This window comes from Castanea sativa, chromosome 6 (genome assembly GCF_040712315.1).
Source record: "Castanea sativa cultivar Marrone di Chiusa Pesio chromosome 6, ASM4071231v1".
NCBI lineage: Eukaryota > Viridiplantae > Streptophyta > Magnoliopsida > Fagales > Fagaceae > Castanea > Castanea sativa.
The window spans coordinates 51029189-51048468 of record NC_134018.1 but is presented as its reverse complement, the minus strand read 5'-3'; the positions used below and the strand labels follow the sequence as shown (position 1 = coordinate 51048468).

Below are 19280 nucleotides of genomic sequence, written 5' to 3'. Positions count from 1 at the left end.
TTGGGCTCTTTGGGCCATTGACCCTTCATTTGGGCTTTGGGAGCAAATCGTGTCCTTACAATTTTAAAAAGTAATAATTTACCCCTTTGTGATATTTTTTAAGGAAAAAAAAAATCCTACCTATGTTTTTATACTACTATTTAAGGTGTTTCTCCTATTTTGATCGGATTTTTTTATTCTAAAATAGCCCTACATCCCTATGTTTAAGTAGAGACAAAACTAAATGACAATCTAGTAAAAATACAACCCTAACTTCCACTAAAACATTATCTAAAAAATAGGATCATTCTTCTATTGATTTTCAAATTTATTTATCCACTTATAAATTAGATTTTAAAAATAAAATATAAAATATATATGATAAAAAACATAGATTTTTTTTTTTTTTTGCTACTACCACAAAAAAAAAAAAAAGCCTCGTCACAAACACAAAGCACGTGTAATGAGACTAGTATATATATTAAGTGGATAAAGCATCATTTCAGAAATCACAATTTTTGGTTTTTGGGGGGAAAGAATTCAAAAATCACAAGTTGAAAAACAAAAACCATCTTAGATCACAACTAAAAAGTAAGTATAATATAATCAAACCCTTTTTTTTTATAAATACAATAGAATTGTAAATTTATGATGTCTACTCTATAAATGATTATCCTTTAATTACCATCAAGTTAATACATCAATTCTTTCTTTAAAAAAAAAAAAGTTAATGCATCAATGAAGATATTTTTATTATATGCAGGATACATCATTTAGGCCAAAACACCAAGTGTCATTTACGCCGAAGCACAATTTATAAATGCATTCAAAGTGACAAATACTTTTGCTTTTTATTTAATTTGGGACCATAATGACAAAGACATATTTGATTATTTTATACACATGCCTTGTAGAAAATTTGTCTATAAAAAATTGGATTTTGGCTAAAGTGCATATATCATATATGACCTACCTTTCAAAACAATCGACAGCTAATGGTTGCTTAAATTCCAAAATCCTTCCACCAAACTATGATTAGTTGAGCGACTGCAATTAGCAACCCATGTCTATGTGCCAAGTGGGTTATCTTGTGAGCATTGAAAGCAAAAGAAAAATAGTAGTTTTAGAACCACAAATTTTTTCACAACTTTTTTGTGACAACTCTGATGTAACAGACGGTAAGTAGTTAACCATCGCTTACCCATGAACCCATAATATTTTTTTTCACCAATCACACTTTGCCACATTATAATTGCGGCAAAAAATTGTGAAATACTTTGTGATCTTAAACATTTTTTAAAAAGAAAAGACCCATTTAAATACTATATAGAATGCCAATCCTAACAATAGCTTAGTGGTGTTAATAATCAAGTAAAAGTTAGAAAAATAAAAGGAAGAGATCAGGCTTAGCATTATCCGAGGTAGAGTGGAAGCCCCGTCCGTCTTAGCATATCCGAGGTATAGGGGAATATCGACAAGCAATCTTTAGCATAGGAGCATATTCAATGATCATAATACTTTATAGTTTTCTACTTGTCATCATTCATAGCTTGCAGCACATAAACAGGCGGCAAACCACGTTGCCCCAATGCCAAAATGGAGTTTTCCAACCTTTCAACCTCCTATATACAACCTGTTGCTCGTGGCATTTTCCTGTTGGAACCCTCTAGTCCCTTTTTTCCCCCTGTTTAAACAAGTTCTTGTAATTGTCAGATCTTTAAAATAAAAGAAAAAATTAAGAGGTGAAAAGACTACTCGACCATAACTGTTAAAACATATTGCTTGTGAGTTATGTGTAGGGGGTTTCAATTTTTGAAAAAAAAAAAATATAATAAGGATTTTGTTGGGTTCAAATGTTGTTGTGTTGGCAAATCTAAGTCAAAAGTAATTTTTGATGTAATTGAGTCTTAATTCTTAATGTTTAGAATAGTATTGAAACTATTTAGAATTGTACGTGAAGGATCAGTGGCCTCAACTTTACTTGATTGATTGAGGTTAAATGACCTCGACTTCTGTCTAGATTCCTCTCGACCAATTGAGCTGTAAGATTCTATACTGAAACTTCCAATTTCAATCTATGATGACTCAGCCCAACTACTATTACTATAGAAATCAAGTTGTCGTGGTAAAATCTTTTTTTTTTTTTTTTTTGCTAAATAGCATTTTATTGGAGATTCGTGCACATTAACATCTTGGATTAGAAATTTGTGCACATTGAAAAAGGTTGCTAAGAAGAATAGTCCAACTGGGTTGAAGTGACTTCAACAAAAATACCATTTTATTCAAATCATTTTAATTAAAAACCGAAATTCTATAACTATAATTAGCTTCTTTTCTTTTATCTTTTTTTTTTTTTAGGGAAATGCTACAATTCTCACGTGAATCTACAACCACACAAGAGTGAGAATTTTGACCATATTTGGGGACAAAATTTAGCTATAAAATTGGTTGTAATCTAAAACTACAAATTTACTCAATAAAATAAATATTATTACATATTTTAAAAATCTAGCCGTTGAATTGCATATTCTTTATGCTCTTAATACACATGTCAAATTTTGTGTCAATCAAATATTATTTACTATTTGATCTATAAACTTATATTTTATGCATAATTTTAAACTACAAAAACTTGCAGTATAAAAAATTTATTGATGACATAACTCTTGATCTTTAATTTTCTAGAAATTTTACAAGCATGAAGGATATAAGAAAAAAATGTAATCCAATAAAAAGATATTGAGTAAGGTTGTAACCTAAAATTACAACTAATTTTGTAGCTAAATTTTATCTTATATTTGGCGATGGTCCACACTTCAACATCATTATTAAATTTGACGGTCCATATTTTCAAACCATCAAGGGCAACATCTTCCAATAATAGAATATTTGGACTCCTCTTGTAGCATTTATATTTATTTATTTATCTAAAACTACAAGAGGAGTCCAACTCTTCTATTATTGGAAAATGTAGCCCTTGATAAAACCATATGTTTCACCTAGTTATTCATAAATCAATTTGGCTTCCATTGAATAGAGAAAGTAGAGAGAAAGTTTTGTTTAAAGCATTCACATTAGTCTCACCAATTTAATATTTCAGTAAAAATTTATCTAAATTCAACCGAAACAAGCGTTCATTAACCTCACTAAATTAACAAAAGTTTTTAAAGAGGATAACCTCATCTCTACATGTAGTGAGCCTTTATCCTTGCTACATTAAATTTCAATATTGATAAAGTATTAAGACTGATATATGTGTATGAAAATAATGATAGCTAAACTAGCAAAAGTAGAATTTTTTAGATTAATTTAACTAAATATATGAGGAGACTGATGTGAATTCTCTTTGAGAGAGAAAGATTTGCTTAAAATGAGAAATTGAAGATAAATTTCTATACTAGAAAATTGAAACTATTTATATAGGTGAAACACAAAGTTTATCAATGTTTTCCATATTGCTTACTCTATTACTACCACCCAGATTAATTATAAAGTTGGAAAAATATTTCAAATAAAATGGCTTCATTAGTTTGAAACTTTATTTGATAAAATTAAAGATGTAGGACTCAATTTGAAATAGGTTAATTGTTTAAAGTTGATAAGAACAAATGAAAGGGAGATAAGATAAAAAAGAGACAACATATCTTTAAAAGTATGTGTTATAGGTAATTAAGTTGCATTTATTATCTTTTCAAAAATAAAAAGTTTCATTTATTACTTTCCCAAAACAAAAAGTTGCATTTATTATCCAATGATTCTAATAAATAAATAAAAAGTCAAAAAGTTACTATTTTATATATGAAAATGCTAACGAAAAGATTCAGAATAATGTTTAACAATCTATTTAAAGAAAGTTTTTTTATGAGAAAAGAAAAAAATAATTAATGTTTTAATAGTATTTTTTTTTTCTCATAAAAGTAATGTCAAAACTTTCTTAAAATGAATTATTAACTATTGCTCTAAGAGATACTAACCCTTTTATATAAACAAAAATACAAATCAAATAGGATAAACTATATGCCTATCCAAAATTTGATAAAACAGTAGAAAAAAAGTTGATAAGACTAATTAAAATTTTGTGTCTATCTCTTATTATAAAAAAAAATGTGCCTATCTAAAAACTATTGTAATTTAGTTGCGCCAAGTATACACTATATACTTTTATTTTTTAGCTAACTAGTATTTTTTTTTTAATAAGAAAAAATTTTATTTCAATTTATAACTTTGAAAAAAGAGTAAGGGTTTTGTAGTAATTTACAATGACAGGCCAACCTCTGTTAAAACCAGCGTAGACTTGTATAAATAAGAGTACACAGTTCTTTTCTTCATTCAAAGTAGTTCAAAGACAACGAGTCTTTGTTTTGGCGGTTTTTCATACAACGCTTATTTTGTTACGTTTCCAAAGTAAATTTCTTTCGCTGGAAAACTCTCACTTTCTATATATCTCTTTCTCACATCTAACCAGCCTTCATTTTTTTTGTTCTTGTTGTTCTTCACTAGCTGTTGATTTTTCTATGTCCATTTTTTGTTGAGTTTTCTTACTTTCTTGGAGTATTAGAATATGGGATTTCTCAGCACTTTCTTGGGGATCATTGGTTTTGGAATTGGAATCCCTTTAGGCCTCTTGATCGGGTTCTTCTTCTTCATTTACCCTGAAGCAAAAGATGTAAAGGTAATATTTACATTGGCAACGTAGTTATATATTGTTATAGAAACAGATAAGAGATAGTAAAGCATCTGATCACTTGCTATATTTGATGATCTAAGATTCTGTGCCAAACTTACCATAACAATGGACAGCATTATTATTATGTCTTTATGCTGTTTTACTTTCTTTGTGAAGTTTACTGAACTGGGTTTAATTTTCTATAAGGAAATATTCTCTTTATTAATGAACAAGAAAGTTTTTTTTTTCTTTATGGGTATTTAATTTTCCAAATATATAAATTGTAATTCTAAGGTTGACATGTTGTTTTCTCTAAAAATGAGTTTTACCTTATTCATTGAGCTCATATGGTAAAGTAGTTGTGGAAATTTTAAAATCAAGGTTTCATTAGTTATTTTTAATATTGAAATATGAGTTTTAGCCCCCTTGTTTTTTTCTTTCTTTTTTCGGTTTGGGGTAAATTCCCTTTTTTTTTACATAGGCAACTGATAATGGGTCATATGTTCATACTTTTGTTTAATAATCATAGTATGGGGATTAATACTACATGATTATTTTAATCATATACTTTGTAATGACTGTTTGTTTCCTTCTTCTTTTTTTCTGCAAAAAGTGTTAGACCAGTATTTTGTTCAAATCTGATCGGTGGGTGACTATTCATTTTCAGGGCTTTGTAATGACCTTCTAGAACTATATTTATAGTCATCATGGAAACCCTTGGCTTTGTAGCTCCTTTCCCTTGTATTTGTTTTTTTTATTTTGGCTGGTGTCACATCATTTAAATGGTTCTGTAGTCTAGTTTTCGTAAAGTTGCTAATAGTTGGTCAGCTATGTCATATGGCTTTTGTTGAAGAGAAAAGATCAAGTATATAAATTTGGCCATTGATAACGAACTACGTTACGCATCAAAAGACGGACCTTTTGTGGAAGCAAGTGAAATTAATAAAATAACAATGCAAAGACATTAGAAGTGTCTCTTTTGGGTGCATTTGATATTCTCAATGAATTGGATTGATCCCATTTGTATTCCATTTCTCTGCTAGAAGGCTATAAGTTACATACTTATAAATGGTGTCACTGCAGAAATAGGAGCCAAAATGGTAAAAAAAACATTGTGAGTCTTGTCATTCTGTGAAATCTCAGTAATGAGCATGTGCATGCAATGGAAACCATTCCACTTTGAAAATTATGAGAACACAATGAGCTTATTCAAAATTCTAAGTGTAACATGGTGCAGTGGTTTCTTTCCATCAGATGTTAAAAAATGCTTCTATATTCATTTGAAGAACAGCATCAATTCCCTTTTTGTTTTTCTGTTTTTATTTTAGAGTATCTTTGACAACTTTTGAATCTTTAGACAAAATATCTAAGCACTTATTTCCCTAAAATTTTAGTGACATTGTCAATGATAATAAGCTCCCAGTTAATTTTCCCAAAAAAAAATGTAGTTTCAATTCTAGAATACGTGCAAAGTACTTCAGTAACTCAAAATGCTAAATGTTGCAGGAACCAGTAATTAGACCACTTTATGAGTTAGATACAAGTGCCTTGCAAGATCTTCTTCCTGAAATTCCACTGTGGGTGAAGAACCCTGATTATGATCGAGTTAGTATTGCCTTATGATATTCTTAGAAATTCCATTTTTCTTTCTCATGTTGTCTTAAAATTAATGACATTCTCTTAGCTTGTTGATTAATATGCACTATTGTGCAGGTAGATTGGTTTAACAAGTTTATCTCCGATATGTGGCCTTACCTTGATAAGGTAATGCACTACCTCACAATACTTTTGGCTTTCTGTCAGTTTGAGCCTGTGATTAAGGGATTTTTTATGTATAGGCAATTTGTAGTGCAATTAGAAGCATGGCACAACCTATATTTGAGGAGTACATTGGGAAATTTCAGATTAAAGCGATTGAGTTTAAGAATCTTAGTCTTGGAACTCTTCCTCCTGCAATATTTGGTGAGTCTATTGACTATTCTTGGGAGTAAATAATCTTGTTTATAAAATACTTTGTGTGTGTAAAAGCTTTATTGAATTTTCTACCTAGTACCTTTTCATTCTCTCTATTGAAATTTATAGGTCACTAGTTTTGAGGAATTCAGGATGTGATCTACTAGTTTTGTCTCAAAAAATTGCTACAAAAAATTGTAATTTCTCTTCTGCCGAACAAACTGTGATTTAACTTGAAAAACAAATCTCAATCACATATGGTTATGTATAGTCAATTGAAGCCACATTCAAAGTTACAATTTCTAGATATGGATGCTAGGGTACATCAGGCATTTGAGAGTTCTTTGGAAAATTTTGTGGAAAGAACTTTCAAGCCCGTGATAATGACAAATTTTGCTCCCTATTTATAAAAGAGTAAGTTATGTAAGGTTTTCATAAGCTTTAGAGAAAGCAGATGACTTGTAGAAAGCTTTCAACGATTGACATTGAGTAGGATGTAAGCATACATTCCAGGTAGGGAACATCATTGCATTGTTCTTCTGTTGTTAATTTCAGTCTACTTTTCCAACTTTGCAGGTCTTAAAGTCTATGAGACTAATGAGAAGGAACTGGTCATGGAACCAGCAATTAGATGGGCCGGCAATCCCAATATAGTTTTGGGGTTGAAATTATTTTCTCTACAAATTACAGTTCAGGTCAGAGGCATACTCCTCAACAAAGAAATGTTTGTGTGCTCGCGTATTTTTTGTTTCTTTCAGAAGTTTGACTGTGCTACTTTCAGTTGGTGGATTTACAAATATTTGCTGCACCACGGATAACCTTGAAACCTCTTGTACCTACATTTCCATGTTTTGCGAACATAGTGGTTTCTTTGTTGGAGAAGGTGAGTGGAACATTTTGGACACAGTATTTTTTTTTGTTTTGTGTCTTTGATTTTTATTTTATTTTTAATCCAAAGGTGAATGAATGGATACTGATAAGAATCTTTCCGGTTTGATGGTTTTTTCCTGATTATGTGCAGCCACATGTAGATTTTGGAATGAAGATATTGGGAGGGGACATTATGTCCATACCTGGTCTCTATAGATTTGTTCAGGTGCTGCACTAGTAAGTCTTCAACTAGTAGTAGTTCACATTTTATATAATTGTCTGAAATTGGATCAGTAAAAGATAACTTTTGCTAAATTTGAGTTTTGGATTTGAATTAACCAACTATTCAAGGTTCTTGCAGGAGACTATTAAGAAACAAATTGCAAGCCTCTACCTCTGGCCCCAAACTCTTGAAATTCCTATTCTTGACGAAGCAACGTGAGTTTATATGAGATGACAAAATATGCTTAGATTTATTGATACATTTTTTCATTCATAAACCATATGATTTCAAATGTTAATAATGTTAGTTGAGCTTTTTACTCATGTTAATATGCCTCTACTTTTTTTACTTCATTATTTTATTAAAAAAAATTATTTGGTCTTTCTATAGAGTTGGAGAAAGGAAGCCTGTGGGGATCCTACATGTGAAAGTTGTGCGAGCACATAAACTCCTGAAGATGGACATCTTTGGAACATCTGATCCTTATGTCAAACTAAGCCTGACTGGAGAGAAGCTTCCTGCAAAAAAAACCACTATCAAGATGAATAACTTGAATCCTGAGTGGAATGAGAAGTTCAAGTTTATCGTGACAGACCCTAACACTCAAGTTCTTCATTTAGACGTCTACGACTGGGACAAGGTTTTTATTCCTGTTTCTCTGTTTAGTTGCTTAGAGAATGGAGAAATAAAAAACTGTGTCCTTTTGTTTATTAAATGAAAAGTGAACTCAACTAAGTCAAATACTTGTGTTAGATGTAGTTGAGTGGCCCAAGCCCTAAGATACTAAAATAAAAGTCTTAATTTCAGATAGTTTTTTCACATTTTTAGAACAAGTAAGTGGACCCTTATGTGCTTCTCTGTCTTTTGCTTGATGTTAAGGATTTTGAAGTTTGAAGTTACTATTATTCCTACTAGAAAAACTGGAAACAAAAAGTGATCAATGTCTTCAGTTGGTGTTAATTTTGAATCCCTTTTTGAGTGCTTAGGATTTGTTTGAAACCAAATTCAAGGAAGAACCACTCCAAATAATCACCACAAATCATGGTGCTATTAGTTTTCATGGAAGCTGGATGTATATATTCTCTAGAAAGTAGTTCATGTAAAGGTCAGAACCCACTTACTTTCTAAACAAGTTCAAAAGGACTGCCTGAACAGTTGATAGAGAAGCATTCTCTAGACTTAAAATCTATGCATTTCACTATCATTTTGATAAGCAGGAAATATTTTTGATAGTGCTATAAAAGCCATCTTCAGGAGTGGTATTTCAAAAAGAAAAGAATGCCTGGCCCATTTTGGTTTGGTATTTATCTAGTGTCTATAAAAGCCATCCTACTTTAAGATTTCTTACAAAAAGAGTTGGAGTTGAGTTATACCACAGAGATTGTCTAGTTGAGTTTTGCATTTATGATGAGGATTCAAGTTCAGACTGAATTTTTTTTTTCTTTCTTTGTGTTCTTCACAGGTTGGTGGACATGACAAGCTGGGAATGCAGTTAGTTCCACTGAAGCTCCTTACACCCAATGAGGCAAAAGAATTTAAGCTTGAATTGCTAAAGAGCTCAAGCATTAGCGAATCTCAAAACCAAAAGAAGAGGGGCCAACTTGAGGTGGAGCTGAATTTTGTTCCTTTTAAAGAAGAAAGTTCCAAGATTGGTGAGCCAGTGGATAGATTTGGGAGAGAGGAAAGTGGAAACAATAGAGCATCCCACAATGAGAAAGTGAGTGGTGCAGGCTTGCTCTCAGTTATCATTCAAGGAGCTGAGGATGTAGAGGGGGAGCGCCATAATAATCCTTATGCCTTTGTTCTCTTTAGAGGAGAACATAAGAAAACAAAGGTGAATTTTTTTCTTGTGGTAACAATATGATGATCATGTTTTAGCCAATTTTGCATGGATTTGGAGACTTAAAAGAGTCATCTTGCAAGTAGTATCTAGGATCCTAGATGTACTATTAGAAAATTAAATGCTCATATAGATTTTTATTAGTAATTTATTTTATGTGCTTGTAGGTTGGTGTTTGGTAGTCTGACCAAAAATGTATTATTTAATATGTAATAAAGTTATTTTCACAATATAATTGACTAGGATAATGCATGACAAAAGCATGAAGGAACCCAATGTTATATTTGCCACCAACATCTTTCAAACTAAACTTGCTTAAAATATCAATATTGCTTAGAAAATTTATGCTAAGCTACAATCTGAATACTTTTGTTTTTTAACGAGTGACAATCTGAATACATCTGAGATTTCAAAGTCATCAATGTTCTTAAAGTTCAACAATATTGAGCAAGTTTCACAAAGAGTAGTATACCAATAATTGTCTAGCTCTTTGATGCTTTTGGAAATTTTCACTCTGGCATTTGTTTTTATTATTATACATATTTTGTGAATTGCTATTAGGTTTAAGTTCAATTTTCATTAGCACCCACCCTATAGAAAACATCAGATTTAACTTTCAATTTCAAGAAACACTGTCATTGGCCAAGTTTGGCTGAATTGAACTTCTCATACAGATGCATTTTCAATGGTTTTCTTTTCTTCTCATTTCCCCACTTATATGAACTGCTAGCTTTTCTTTTCTTTTTCTTTTATAATTTCAAGTAAAGTTTTCCCTCCGTTTAACTTGCAATTCAATTTGGTTTGTTTAGATGATAAAGAGAACTCGAGACCCTACTTGGAATGAAGAATTTCAGTTTATGCTTGAGGAACCTCCTCTAGATGATAAGATTTATATTGAGGTTATGAGCAAGAGAACACGTATTAGTTTTCGATCAAAGGTATGCCATCTCTTTCTAGTCCTTTTATAGTAGATTTTTCTCCACATACTACACAAGTGTTCCAACTTTAATATATCTTGGTTTCTGTAGGAATCATTAGGATTTGTAGAGATTAATCTTATCGATGTTGTGAACAATGGGCGTATTAATCAAAAGTACAATCTAATCAATTCGAAGAATGGAGTGATACATGTTGAGATACAGTGGACAAAAATTTGAGAAATGGGATAAGAGGACATTGTCTTTTGAAGTAAACAATTTGAGACATGGAACAAGAGAATGTTATCTTTACAAGTAATTGCCTCTCAGTCTCAACTGATGTGAAATTGTTACTAAAGTCAGCATACAAGATTCGAAAAGTCTACAAAGGAGTCACAGCTTACATGATGAACCAGAAAGAGGGATAACTAAAATTTTAGGATATTGTACATTCTATTAAAATTTTGTGTATGCTGTAGTTTTACCATGTCTTCATACATTATTTTGTCCTCATAATGCCAGTTCGCATATTGAATGAACATATAGAGTTTACCCCTTTATAATATATTTTGTAATTTAATGAAGTAAATGAGAAGTCAATTTAATTCCATTATTATTTTTAATACTTCATAATTAATTGTGCTTCAAGAAAAAATTTTAAACTAGTAGTTATTGCTGAAGATAAACAGAGAGAAAGAGAGAGATTTCTGGAATGAATTTGTATAATATGTATATACTCTTGAGTAATTTCTATATATCTAGGAGGCCTGAATATATAGGTCTATCTAAGTAGTAGTTTTTGTGTGTGTGTGTGTGTGTGCGCTCTGATTTAAGGGGATAATGAGATTCTTGATTTAGCTAAATCAAAGATATGATTAGGCTAGGACCAATACTGACAGAAATGATACAAATATGTATACTTAACAATTTATAAGACTAAAAATTTGTACTTATTTTTTAATAATATTTTGCATTAATGAATTAAACCATCTTTATATTTGTAAATCCTCCTAGACCAACAAGATTCTCCTTGACCAAAAGTCTTTCAGGAGTGCTATTTTTGTGTGGGATGAGGGGATATAGGATGCGGTCTTTGAGTGTGACTCTAAAATTATCTTTGATGCCTTGAAAGGCAATAGTGATCCTCCCGTGACTGTGGCCAACATTATTAAGGCGATCTAGCAAAAGCTACAAAAATTCAGAATGGTACAAGTGTGTCATGTGAGGCGACAGGGAAACAAACCAACACATGTATTGACTCAATATGTTTAGGGTGTTGCTAATTTTATAACTTGAATAGAAGAAAATCCTAGCATGATCGAGCTCTCATCGGCGCAAAATGTATTGAATTTCTCTTCTTCTTAATGAAAGTTACGTATTTCTTAAAAATAAAATAAATAAATAAATAAAGTCTTTAACTACACTAGCATGAACTTTTGTTCACATTATCGAAATTCTCTAATTAGGTATCTCTTTAAATGATATTCTTAAGCATTTCCTTCCCACTTAAATCAACCCTTGTGTTTTCTCTTTGCCCTCGTAAAGTTCAAAGTTGGGTGAAGTCCTTTCTCAAAGATCATATTATTTGAATTCTTCAATTGAAAAATGGCTAGGTGGCCTTATTTTACTTAGTATCAGAAGTCCAGTACAATTGATTTTTTTTTTTTTTTTATTGGAAGTTACAGAGAATTTTACTAGTTAATAATCCCTCTATCTACCATGATTATCAATATAAGAGTGTCAACTATATAAGCACCGTCCAATTCACAATGACTTGAATGTGTAATTGTATATACTTTTCATTCATATTGTTTTTCTGTATATTTTCAGAAAATGTGTAGAATTCCATTTTTTTTAACCCCTATCGCAAAGAAAAGGTGGATACAATTTAAATTTTAAGGTTAATAAGTCTCTAACAATGGCAGAGCAGGAGGGATATTGCTGCAATATAGCACTGTCGCCATAGAGATTAGAGGGTGACTTAAAAGAATTGCATAAATGCATTATGTGGTAATGGAAATAGGTTCTAAGTAATGCTAGCAGAGTCAAAGCATAATCGCAGATGATAAGAATACAAGTTCAATTGGGTATATATACTTTATAAGGAGGCTTCCTATCTTATGAGACGGTCTTATAAAACCTCCATCTCACAATATGTGTGGATTTTACATACGTGAGTCCCATATATTATGAGAGAGATATCTCGTAAGATACTTTCTTGCCACCCTAACGATTTCTCTAATTATGTTGTTGGGAAAGTATGTAATTTGTTAGTTGTTTTCTTCTAATTAAATTTCCCTTATAAGCCACCAAAAAAAAAAAATCCTTCCACGCATAAAGCATAATAGAGAGAAATAAAAATATGGATATGGATATGGACCAGTATATGCTACTATCTATAATAATTATCAACTTGACCCAATTCCTAGGTTTTTGTTCATTGTTGACCATCTTTTTATATAAGTGGTCCTTAACATTGACAACATGTGGTCCATGGACTCGATACCTTGTGATTTTTTTGGGCCACAACGAGAGTAGCAAAGGCCCAAGGAAAGCGAACGAGGTAGAGAGAAACCCCGAGCTAGCAAATAAGTGGAAATAAATAGGACCATTTTCATACAACAACGTTACATGAACTTCAATCCAAAGCCACTCATATATATATAACGTTAACGTTACACAATATTACACTATTCAATATTTGTTAATTGAATGTAAATTTTGACAAATTCACCGTTAGATTGCATTATTTTTGTATATTCTTCATACTTGCAAAATTTCAAGTTGATCAAAAATTAATAGCCATGTCATCAATCAATTGTTTAAATTCAATTTTTTGTAGTTTAAAGTAATCAATAAAAGATGAATTTTATGGACTAAACGGTAAATAATATCTAATTGACATGAAAATTGGTATGAATGTTAAGAACATATAAAACATGTAAATCAACGTTAGAATTTTCCAAATATAAATTCTATAACAAGTTATTGTATAATGTAATATTACTTAGAGTTACACCAATTGTAATTTAAACCCAACCCTATATATATATGTGTGTGTGTGCGCGCGCGCGCGCGTGTGTGTGAGGACCTGAGGACCCGAAGACTTAAAGACTCGAAGACATACTGTGAAGCATAAGGAATAGAGGAGAGTAAAAGTCAAGAGCCTGATGATGAAATGGGATAGTCCGGAAAAGTACAAAAGGTAGATTGGTAATGTATTGGATATATTGCAAATATTTGGGTTGAGATAAGTAACTATGAACGTTGCATTGAATGTTCTGCACTAAGCTTTCTGCCCGTATTGAATAGGGAGTACCAGCTTTATCCGTTGCATTAATGTGGAAATGACCTGAACAGTATAAGGCACAGAGAAAGAGCTTTTCTCCATTACCGACTACAAGGGAATGGACAAGTGCCAGTAAATGAGGTTGATTAGGTGAGAGATGTAGGGCTGAGATAACAAGGGCAAGAAGTATAAATAAGAGAGGTGGAAGTAGAGAAAAAAAAAAGGAAGAAGGAGAGTGGTCATGTAAAGTGAGGTGACTAAGGCATATAATCAGAACGCCATGAACTTTGTTGTTGATACCTTCTCTACAAATTTATTGTTTTGGGCCTTGAATTATTAAAACTTTAATATTGTTGGGCTTGTGTATGATTTTTGGTCTTTACAATTGGCGCCGTCTGTGGGAACAATAAAGTGTGACGTTCTGGTTTGAAGGTGAATGGCGGAGGCGAATCAGGAAAGGGAAGAATCAGTAGGTTCACAGAGGGGGAACCAAACTATAAACATGCAACGCAGAGATGGAAAGCAACACACCCCAAGTGTGGTGGTAGAATCGTATCATAGTGATCGAGTGGCTGGACAACGATCACAGACTGAGGGACAAATGTCTCGCGATGATGTGTTGCAGCAAATGCAATCAAAAATAGACTATCTGCGCAAACGCTTAGACCGTAGGAAGCGTGGTAGGAGGAGCCCGTCTTATTCGTCCAGTGATAGCTCCGAGAAAAAACGAGGAGGAGATGATCATCAAGCATCTAAGTCTCTTCCTAGTGAGTCCCGTTTGATTACTTCTTCTGGTGGCAGGGCAAAGAGGGGGGAGGAGACGCAAGGTGGGGATGGGTCATATCAAGGTGAGGGGAATGATGCAATGGGTAAAGCCTTGAGGCAAATCTCTAAATCCCCTTTCGTGGCTCGGATAAATAAGGCAAATCTCCCCCATAGATTTTCTCAACCTATATTTACCATTTATAATGGCAGGACTGATCCTGTAGAACACGTCAGTCATTTTAATCAAAAGATGGCAATTTATTCGAATAATGAAGCGTTGATGTGTAAAGTTTTTCCTTCCAGTTTGGGGCAAGTGGCCATGTGATGGTTTGATGCTTTAGAGGAAGGTTCCCTAAAGTCTTTTGAAGAGTTGATGAAGGCATTCGGGGCTCAGTTCATAACATGTAGTAGGGTCCCAAAGCCCTTGGATGCATTACTATCTATGGCAACGAGGGAAGGAGAAACTCTCAAAACTTATTCCGATCAATATTGGGAAACGTATAATGAAATTGATGGAGATGTTGAAGATGTGGCTGTAAGAACTTTTAAGGTGGGGCTCCCTACAGAGCACGGATTGAGGAAATCCTTGACAATGAAAGCAGCTGTAGATATACGTCAGCTTATGGATCGTATAGACAAGTATAAGCGGGTTGAGGAGGATCAAATTCAAAGCAAAGGTAAAGCAAAGCTATTTCCAGAGAAGAAAGATCTTCGGGGAATGGGGTATCAAGGCAGTCATCCTAGGCGAGATTTTCCAAGTCGTCTATTGCCAGCTGGAACTCCTTTGATTAATTCTCCGTTCAAGAAACCCATACATCAAATATTGGAGAAAATACAAGACGAACCATATTTTAGACAGCCTAACAAAATGAATGGAGATGCATCCTTGAGAAATCAAAGTCTTCATTGTCATTATCATCAAGACAAGGGACATACCACAGAAGAGTGTCGGACGTTGCGTGACCATTTGAACCAATTGGTCAGGGCAGGAAAGCTCAATCATTTCTTGTCTAGGCCGGACGGGCAAGTTGGACATCAAGGTACGAGAATGTATCGTGGAAATACTCCTCGGCTAGCATTAGACACCATTAACGTCATTTTGGCGCAACCGAGAAGAGGAGTCGAGGATCCTTCTCGGATCATGTCCGTGCATAGTAGTTTTGGGAATGAAGTCATGGAGGGAAGCAATCAATTGGCTAAAAGAATGAGGTTCTCGGCAACGCCAATGTTGGGTTTTTCTGAGGAAGATAAGGAAGGAACATGTCAACCCCATGATGATGCGTTGGTAGTAGCTATTCGGATCGGGGGATACGATGTGAAACGAGTCTTGGTGGATGATGGAAGTGGAGCGGAAATTATGTATCCAGACTTGTTTAATGGTTTAAAATTGAAAGACGATGATTTGGAGAAGTATGATTCACCGTTAGTAGGCTTTGATGGGAAACCGGTGATTCCGCAGGGGATGATTAGGCTGCCTGTACAGGTTGAGGACGCAGAGGTCCAAGTTAACTTCATAGTAGTCAGGGCATATTCACCTTACACGGTTATATTGGCTAGGCCTTGGCTCTATGCAATGGGGGCAGTTTCTTCAACTTTGCACGTAAAGGTGAAGTATCCTATCCGAGGAAAGGTGGGAGTATTACACGACAGTCAATCGGTAGCCAGGCAGTGTCTGATGTCTACAAGTGTTAGAACAGGTGAAAATTCAGCAACAGGGGCAACTCAAAAAACTTTATAGCAATCAAAGAAATCTGCTCGGGGGATGGGTATCGATGTGGATGGAGATTCCGCTGAAGAGCTGGATAAGGTATTTATAGGGGAGGATAAGGAGAGATATTTTCAGGTGGGATCCCAATTGCTAGTATTGGAAAAGGGGGAATTAGCTAAGTTCTTAAAGGATAACATTGATGTTTTTGCCTGGACGACATATGATGTCCCGGGGATTGATCCAGAGTTCATTTGTCATCATTTGAATGTTAGTCCCGACGCAGTGCCCCGTAAACAGCCTCCTCGGCGTGCATCCCAAGAGTATGTCGAGGTTGTAAAAGAGAAGGTTAATAAGTTAAAGCAAGTTTGGGCAATTAAGAAAAAATTTTATCCTGAATGGCTTGCTAACACTGTTGTGGTTAAAAAGAAGAACGGAAAGTGGAGAGTTTGTGTCGATTTCACTTATCTAAATAAGGTATGTCCAAAGGACCCTTTCCCTATTCCGAGAATTGATCAATTGGTGGATGCAATTGTTGGGCATCCTCGGATGAGTTTCCTAGATGCTTTTCAGGGTTATCATCAGATACCTTTATCATTGAGTGATCAGGAGAAGACAGCTTTTCGTGCTCCTAATGGCAATTACTATTATTGAGTAATGCCTTTTGGTCTCAAGAATGCAGGCTCCACTTATCAAAGAATGGTGACTAGAATGTTTGAATTGCAGTTGGGGCGTAATATGGAAGCGTATATTGATGACATGGTAATTAAAAGTAAGAGAGTAGGGGGCCATTTGAGGGACTTGGAAGAAACCTTCTCAATCCTTAGGAGGTATAAATTGCGTTTGAATGCTTCCAAGTGTTCTTTCGGAGTAAGTTCAGGAAAGTTTCTTGGGTATATGATAACGCATCGGGGGATTGAAGTTAATCCTGACCAAATTAAGGCTATCTTGGGGTTGCATCCTCCTCGGAATCCTAAGGAGGTACAAAAGCTGACTGGTATGTCTGCGGCATTAAATTGGTTTATTTCGCGATCTGCAAACAAGTGTCGACCTTTTTATCACCTTTTGCATAAATGGAGAGATTTTCAATGGACGGATAAGTGTGATTTGGCTTTTGAGGATTTGAAGCAATATTTGGTGAATCCGCCAATATTATCACGACCGGAGAAGGAAGAGGTGTTGTATGCCTATTTGGCAGTTATAGATTATGCTGTAAGTCTTGTCCTAGTACGGAATGATGATGAAATTCAAAAACCGGTGTATTACATTAGTAAATCTTTGCAAGAGGCCGAGAAGTGGTATTTACCTTTGGAAAAGGCTATGCTAGCCATCGTATATGCAACAAGGAAGCTTCCCCATTATTTTCAAGCCCATACGGTAGTGGTACTTACCCAATTGCCTTTGCAAGCTCTCATAAGGAAGTCAGATTACACTGGTCGCGTGGCTAAGTGGGGAACGAGGCTTGGAGCTTAAAATGTTAAGTATATGCCCCGGACAGCTATCAAAGGATAGGTTCTTGCCGATTTCGTGGCCGAATTTACGGAGGGTGGCATTAGGTAGGAAGATGTCATGCTAACCGTGATGTCTATTGGCCCCAGGAGTGTTCTCCTTTGGGAAGTTTATACGGATGGGGCATCTAACCGAAAGGGAGCAGGGATTGGAATTGTGTTGATCACCTCTGAGAAATTAGTCATGGAAAAGTCATTACAGCTAGGGTTTATAGCCACTAATAATGAGGCCGAGTATAAAGCTCTCTTGGCAGGTGTTCAAATGGTTAGGCATTTGGGAGGAGAAATAATCGAATTCTATTATGATTCCAGATTAATTGTTGGACAAGTTAACGGAGAATTTGAGGCAAGAGATGAAAAGATGAAAAAATATCTCAATAGAGTCAAAGGGGTGTTAGGCATGTTTCAAAGTTTCAAAGTAAGACAAATTCCAAGAGGGCAGAATGCTCATGCTGATTCGTTGGCCATGTTAGCCACATCCTTGGGATCGAAGTTACCGCAGACGGTGATGGTGGAGGATTTGATGAGTTCTAGTCTTACTGGCACCTCGGCAGTTGGGATTCACAGCATTCACGTTGGCCCGAGTTGGATGGATCCGATTGTGACCTTCTTAAAACATGGTATGTTACCCGAGGATAAAGTGGAAGCAAAGAAGGTACGGAGAAGTGCTCCCCGTTACTGGCTTTCTGAGGAGCATAAGTTGTACAAACGTTCTTACTCGGGGCCATATCTGCTCTGCGTGCATCCTAAAGCTATTGAGCCTTTCTTGGAAGAGTTGCATGAGGGAATATATGGAAGTCATACTGGGGGAAGATCATTAGCCCACAGGGCCATGACTTAAGGGTATTGGTGGTCAAATATGCAGAAAGCCTCCTAGGAGTATGCAAGGAAGTGTGATCAATGTCAAAGGTTTGCACCAAACATTCATCAACTAAGGGGAGTCTTAAATCCATTATCTAGTCCATGGCCGTTTGCTAAGTAGGGCTTGGATATCATCGGACCTTTTCCTCGGGCAACTGGTAATAGAAGATGGCTCCTCGTCGGCACGGATTATTTTACTAAGTGGGTAGAAGCCGAGCCGCTAGCTAACATCAGGGACGCAGATGCTAAGAGGTTTATTTGGAAGAATATTGTAACTCGCTTTGGAGTCCTACATACTCTGATTTCTGACAATGGACTTCAGTTTGACAGCAAGGCTTTTCGTAGGTATTGTGGGGATCTGGGAATAAGGAATGGATACTCAACACCGGCTTACCCTCAAGGAAATGGTCAAGCTGAGGCTACAAAAAAGGTCATTTTGGCGGGGTTAAAGAAGCGATTAGACGATGCTAAAGGAAGATAGGTAGAGGAGTTGCCTCATGTGTTGTGGACTTATCGCACTACCCCTTGAAGATCAACGGGCGAGACACCCTTTTCAATGACATATGGAATGGAGGCGGTAATCCCGTTGGAGTCAGGCTTCCCCACCTTAAGATCTGACCAGTATAATGTTGAGAGCAATCATGACATGTTATGCGATAGTTTAGATACTATTGAAGAAAAAAGAGAAGTAGCCAGTGTGAAGA

General features: G+C 34.7%; 3 protein-coding genes across 3 annotated transcripts; all 3 read left to right on the top strand.

The window, feature by feature from the left end:
- The first annotated feature begins 4322 nt into the window (after window positions 1–4322).
- On the top strand, window positions 4323–11038 carry LOC142641122 (synaptotagmin-3). Its single transcript, XM_075815514.1, has 12 exons — window positions 4323–4651; window positions 6152–6250; window positions 6359–6409; window positions 6484–6607; window positions 7175–7293; window positions 7380–7481; window positions 7620–7694; window positions 7830–7906; window positions 8082–8331; window positions 9154–9525; window positions 10341–10469; window positions 10560–11038. Exons 1-12 carry the CDS (start codon window positions 4541–4543, stop codon window positions 10686–10688), a joined length of 1638 nt encoding a protein of 545 aa, XP_075671629.1. The 5' UTR covers window positions 4323–4540; the 3' UTR covers window positions 10689–11038.
- A 3906-nt stretch (window positions 11039–14944) lies between these two features.
- Window positions 14945–16240, top strand: LOC142640145 (uncharacterized). The gene has a single exon (XM_075814237.1). It carries the CDS (start codon window positions 14945–14947, stop codon window positions 16238–16240), a length of 1296 nt encoding a protein of 431 aa, XP_075670352.1.
- A 1548-nt stretch (window positions 16241–17788) lies between these two features.
- LOC142640144 (uncharacterized) lies at window positions 17789–18556 on the top strand. Its single transcript, XM_075814236.1, has one exon. It carries the CDS (start codon window positions 17789–17791, stop codon window positions 18554–18556), a length of 768 nt encoding a protein of 255 aa, XP_075670351.1.
- The last annotated feature ends 724 nt before the right edge of the window (window positions 18557–19280 follow it).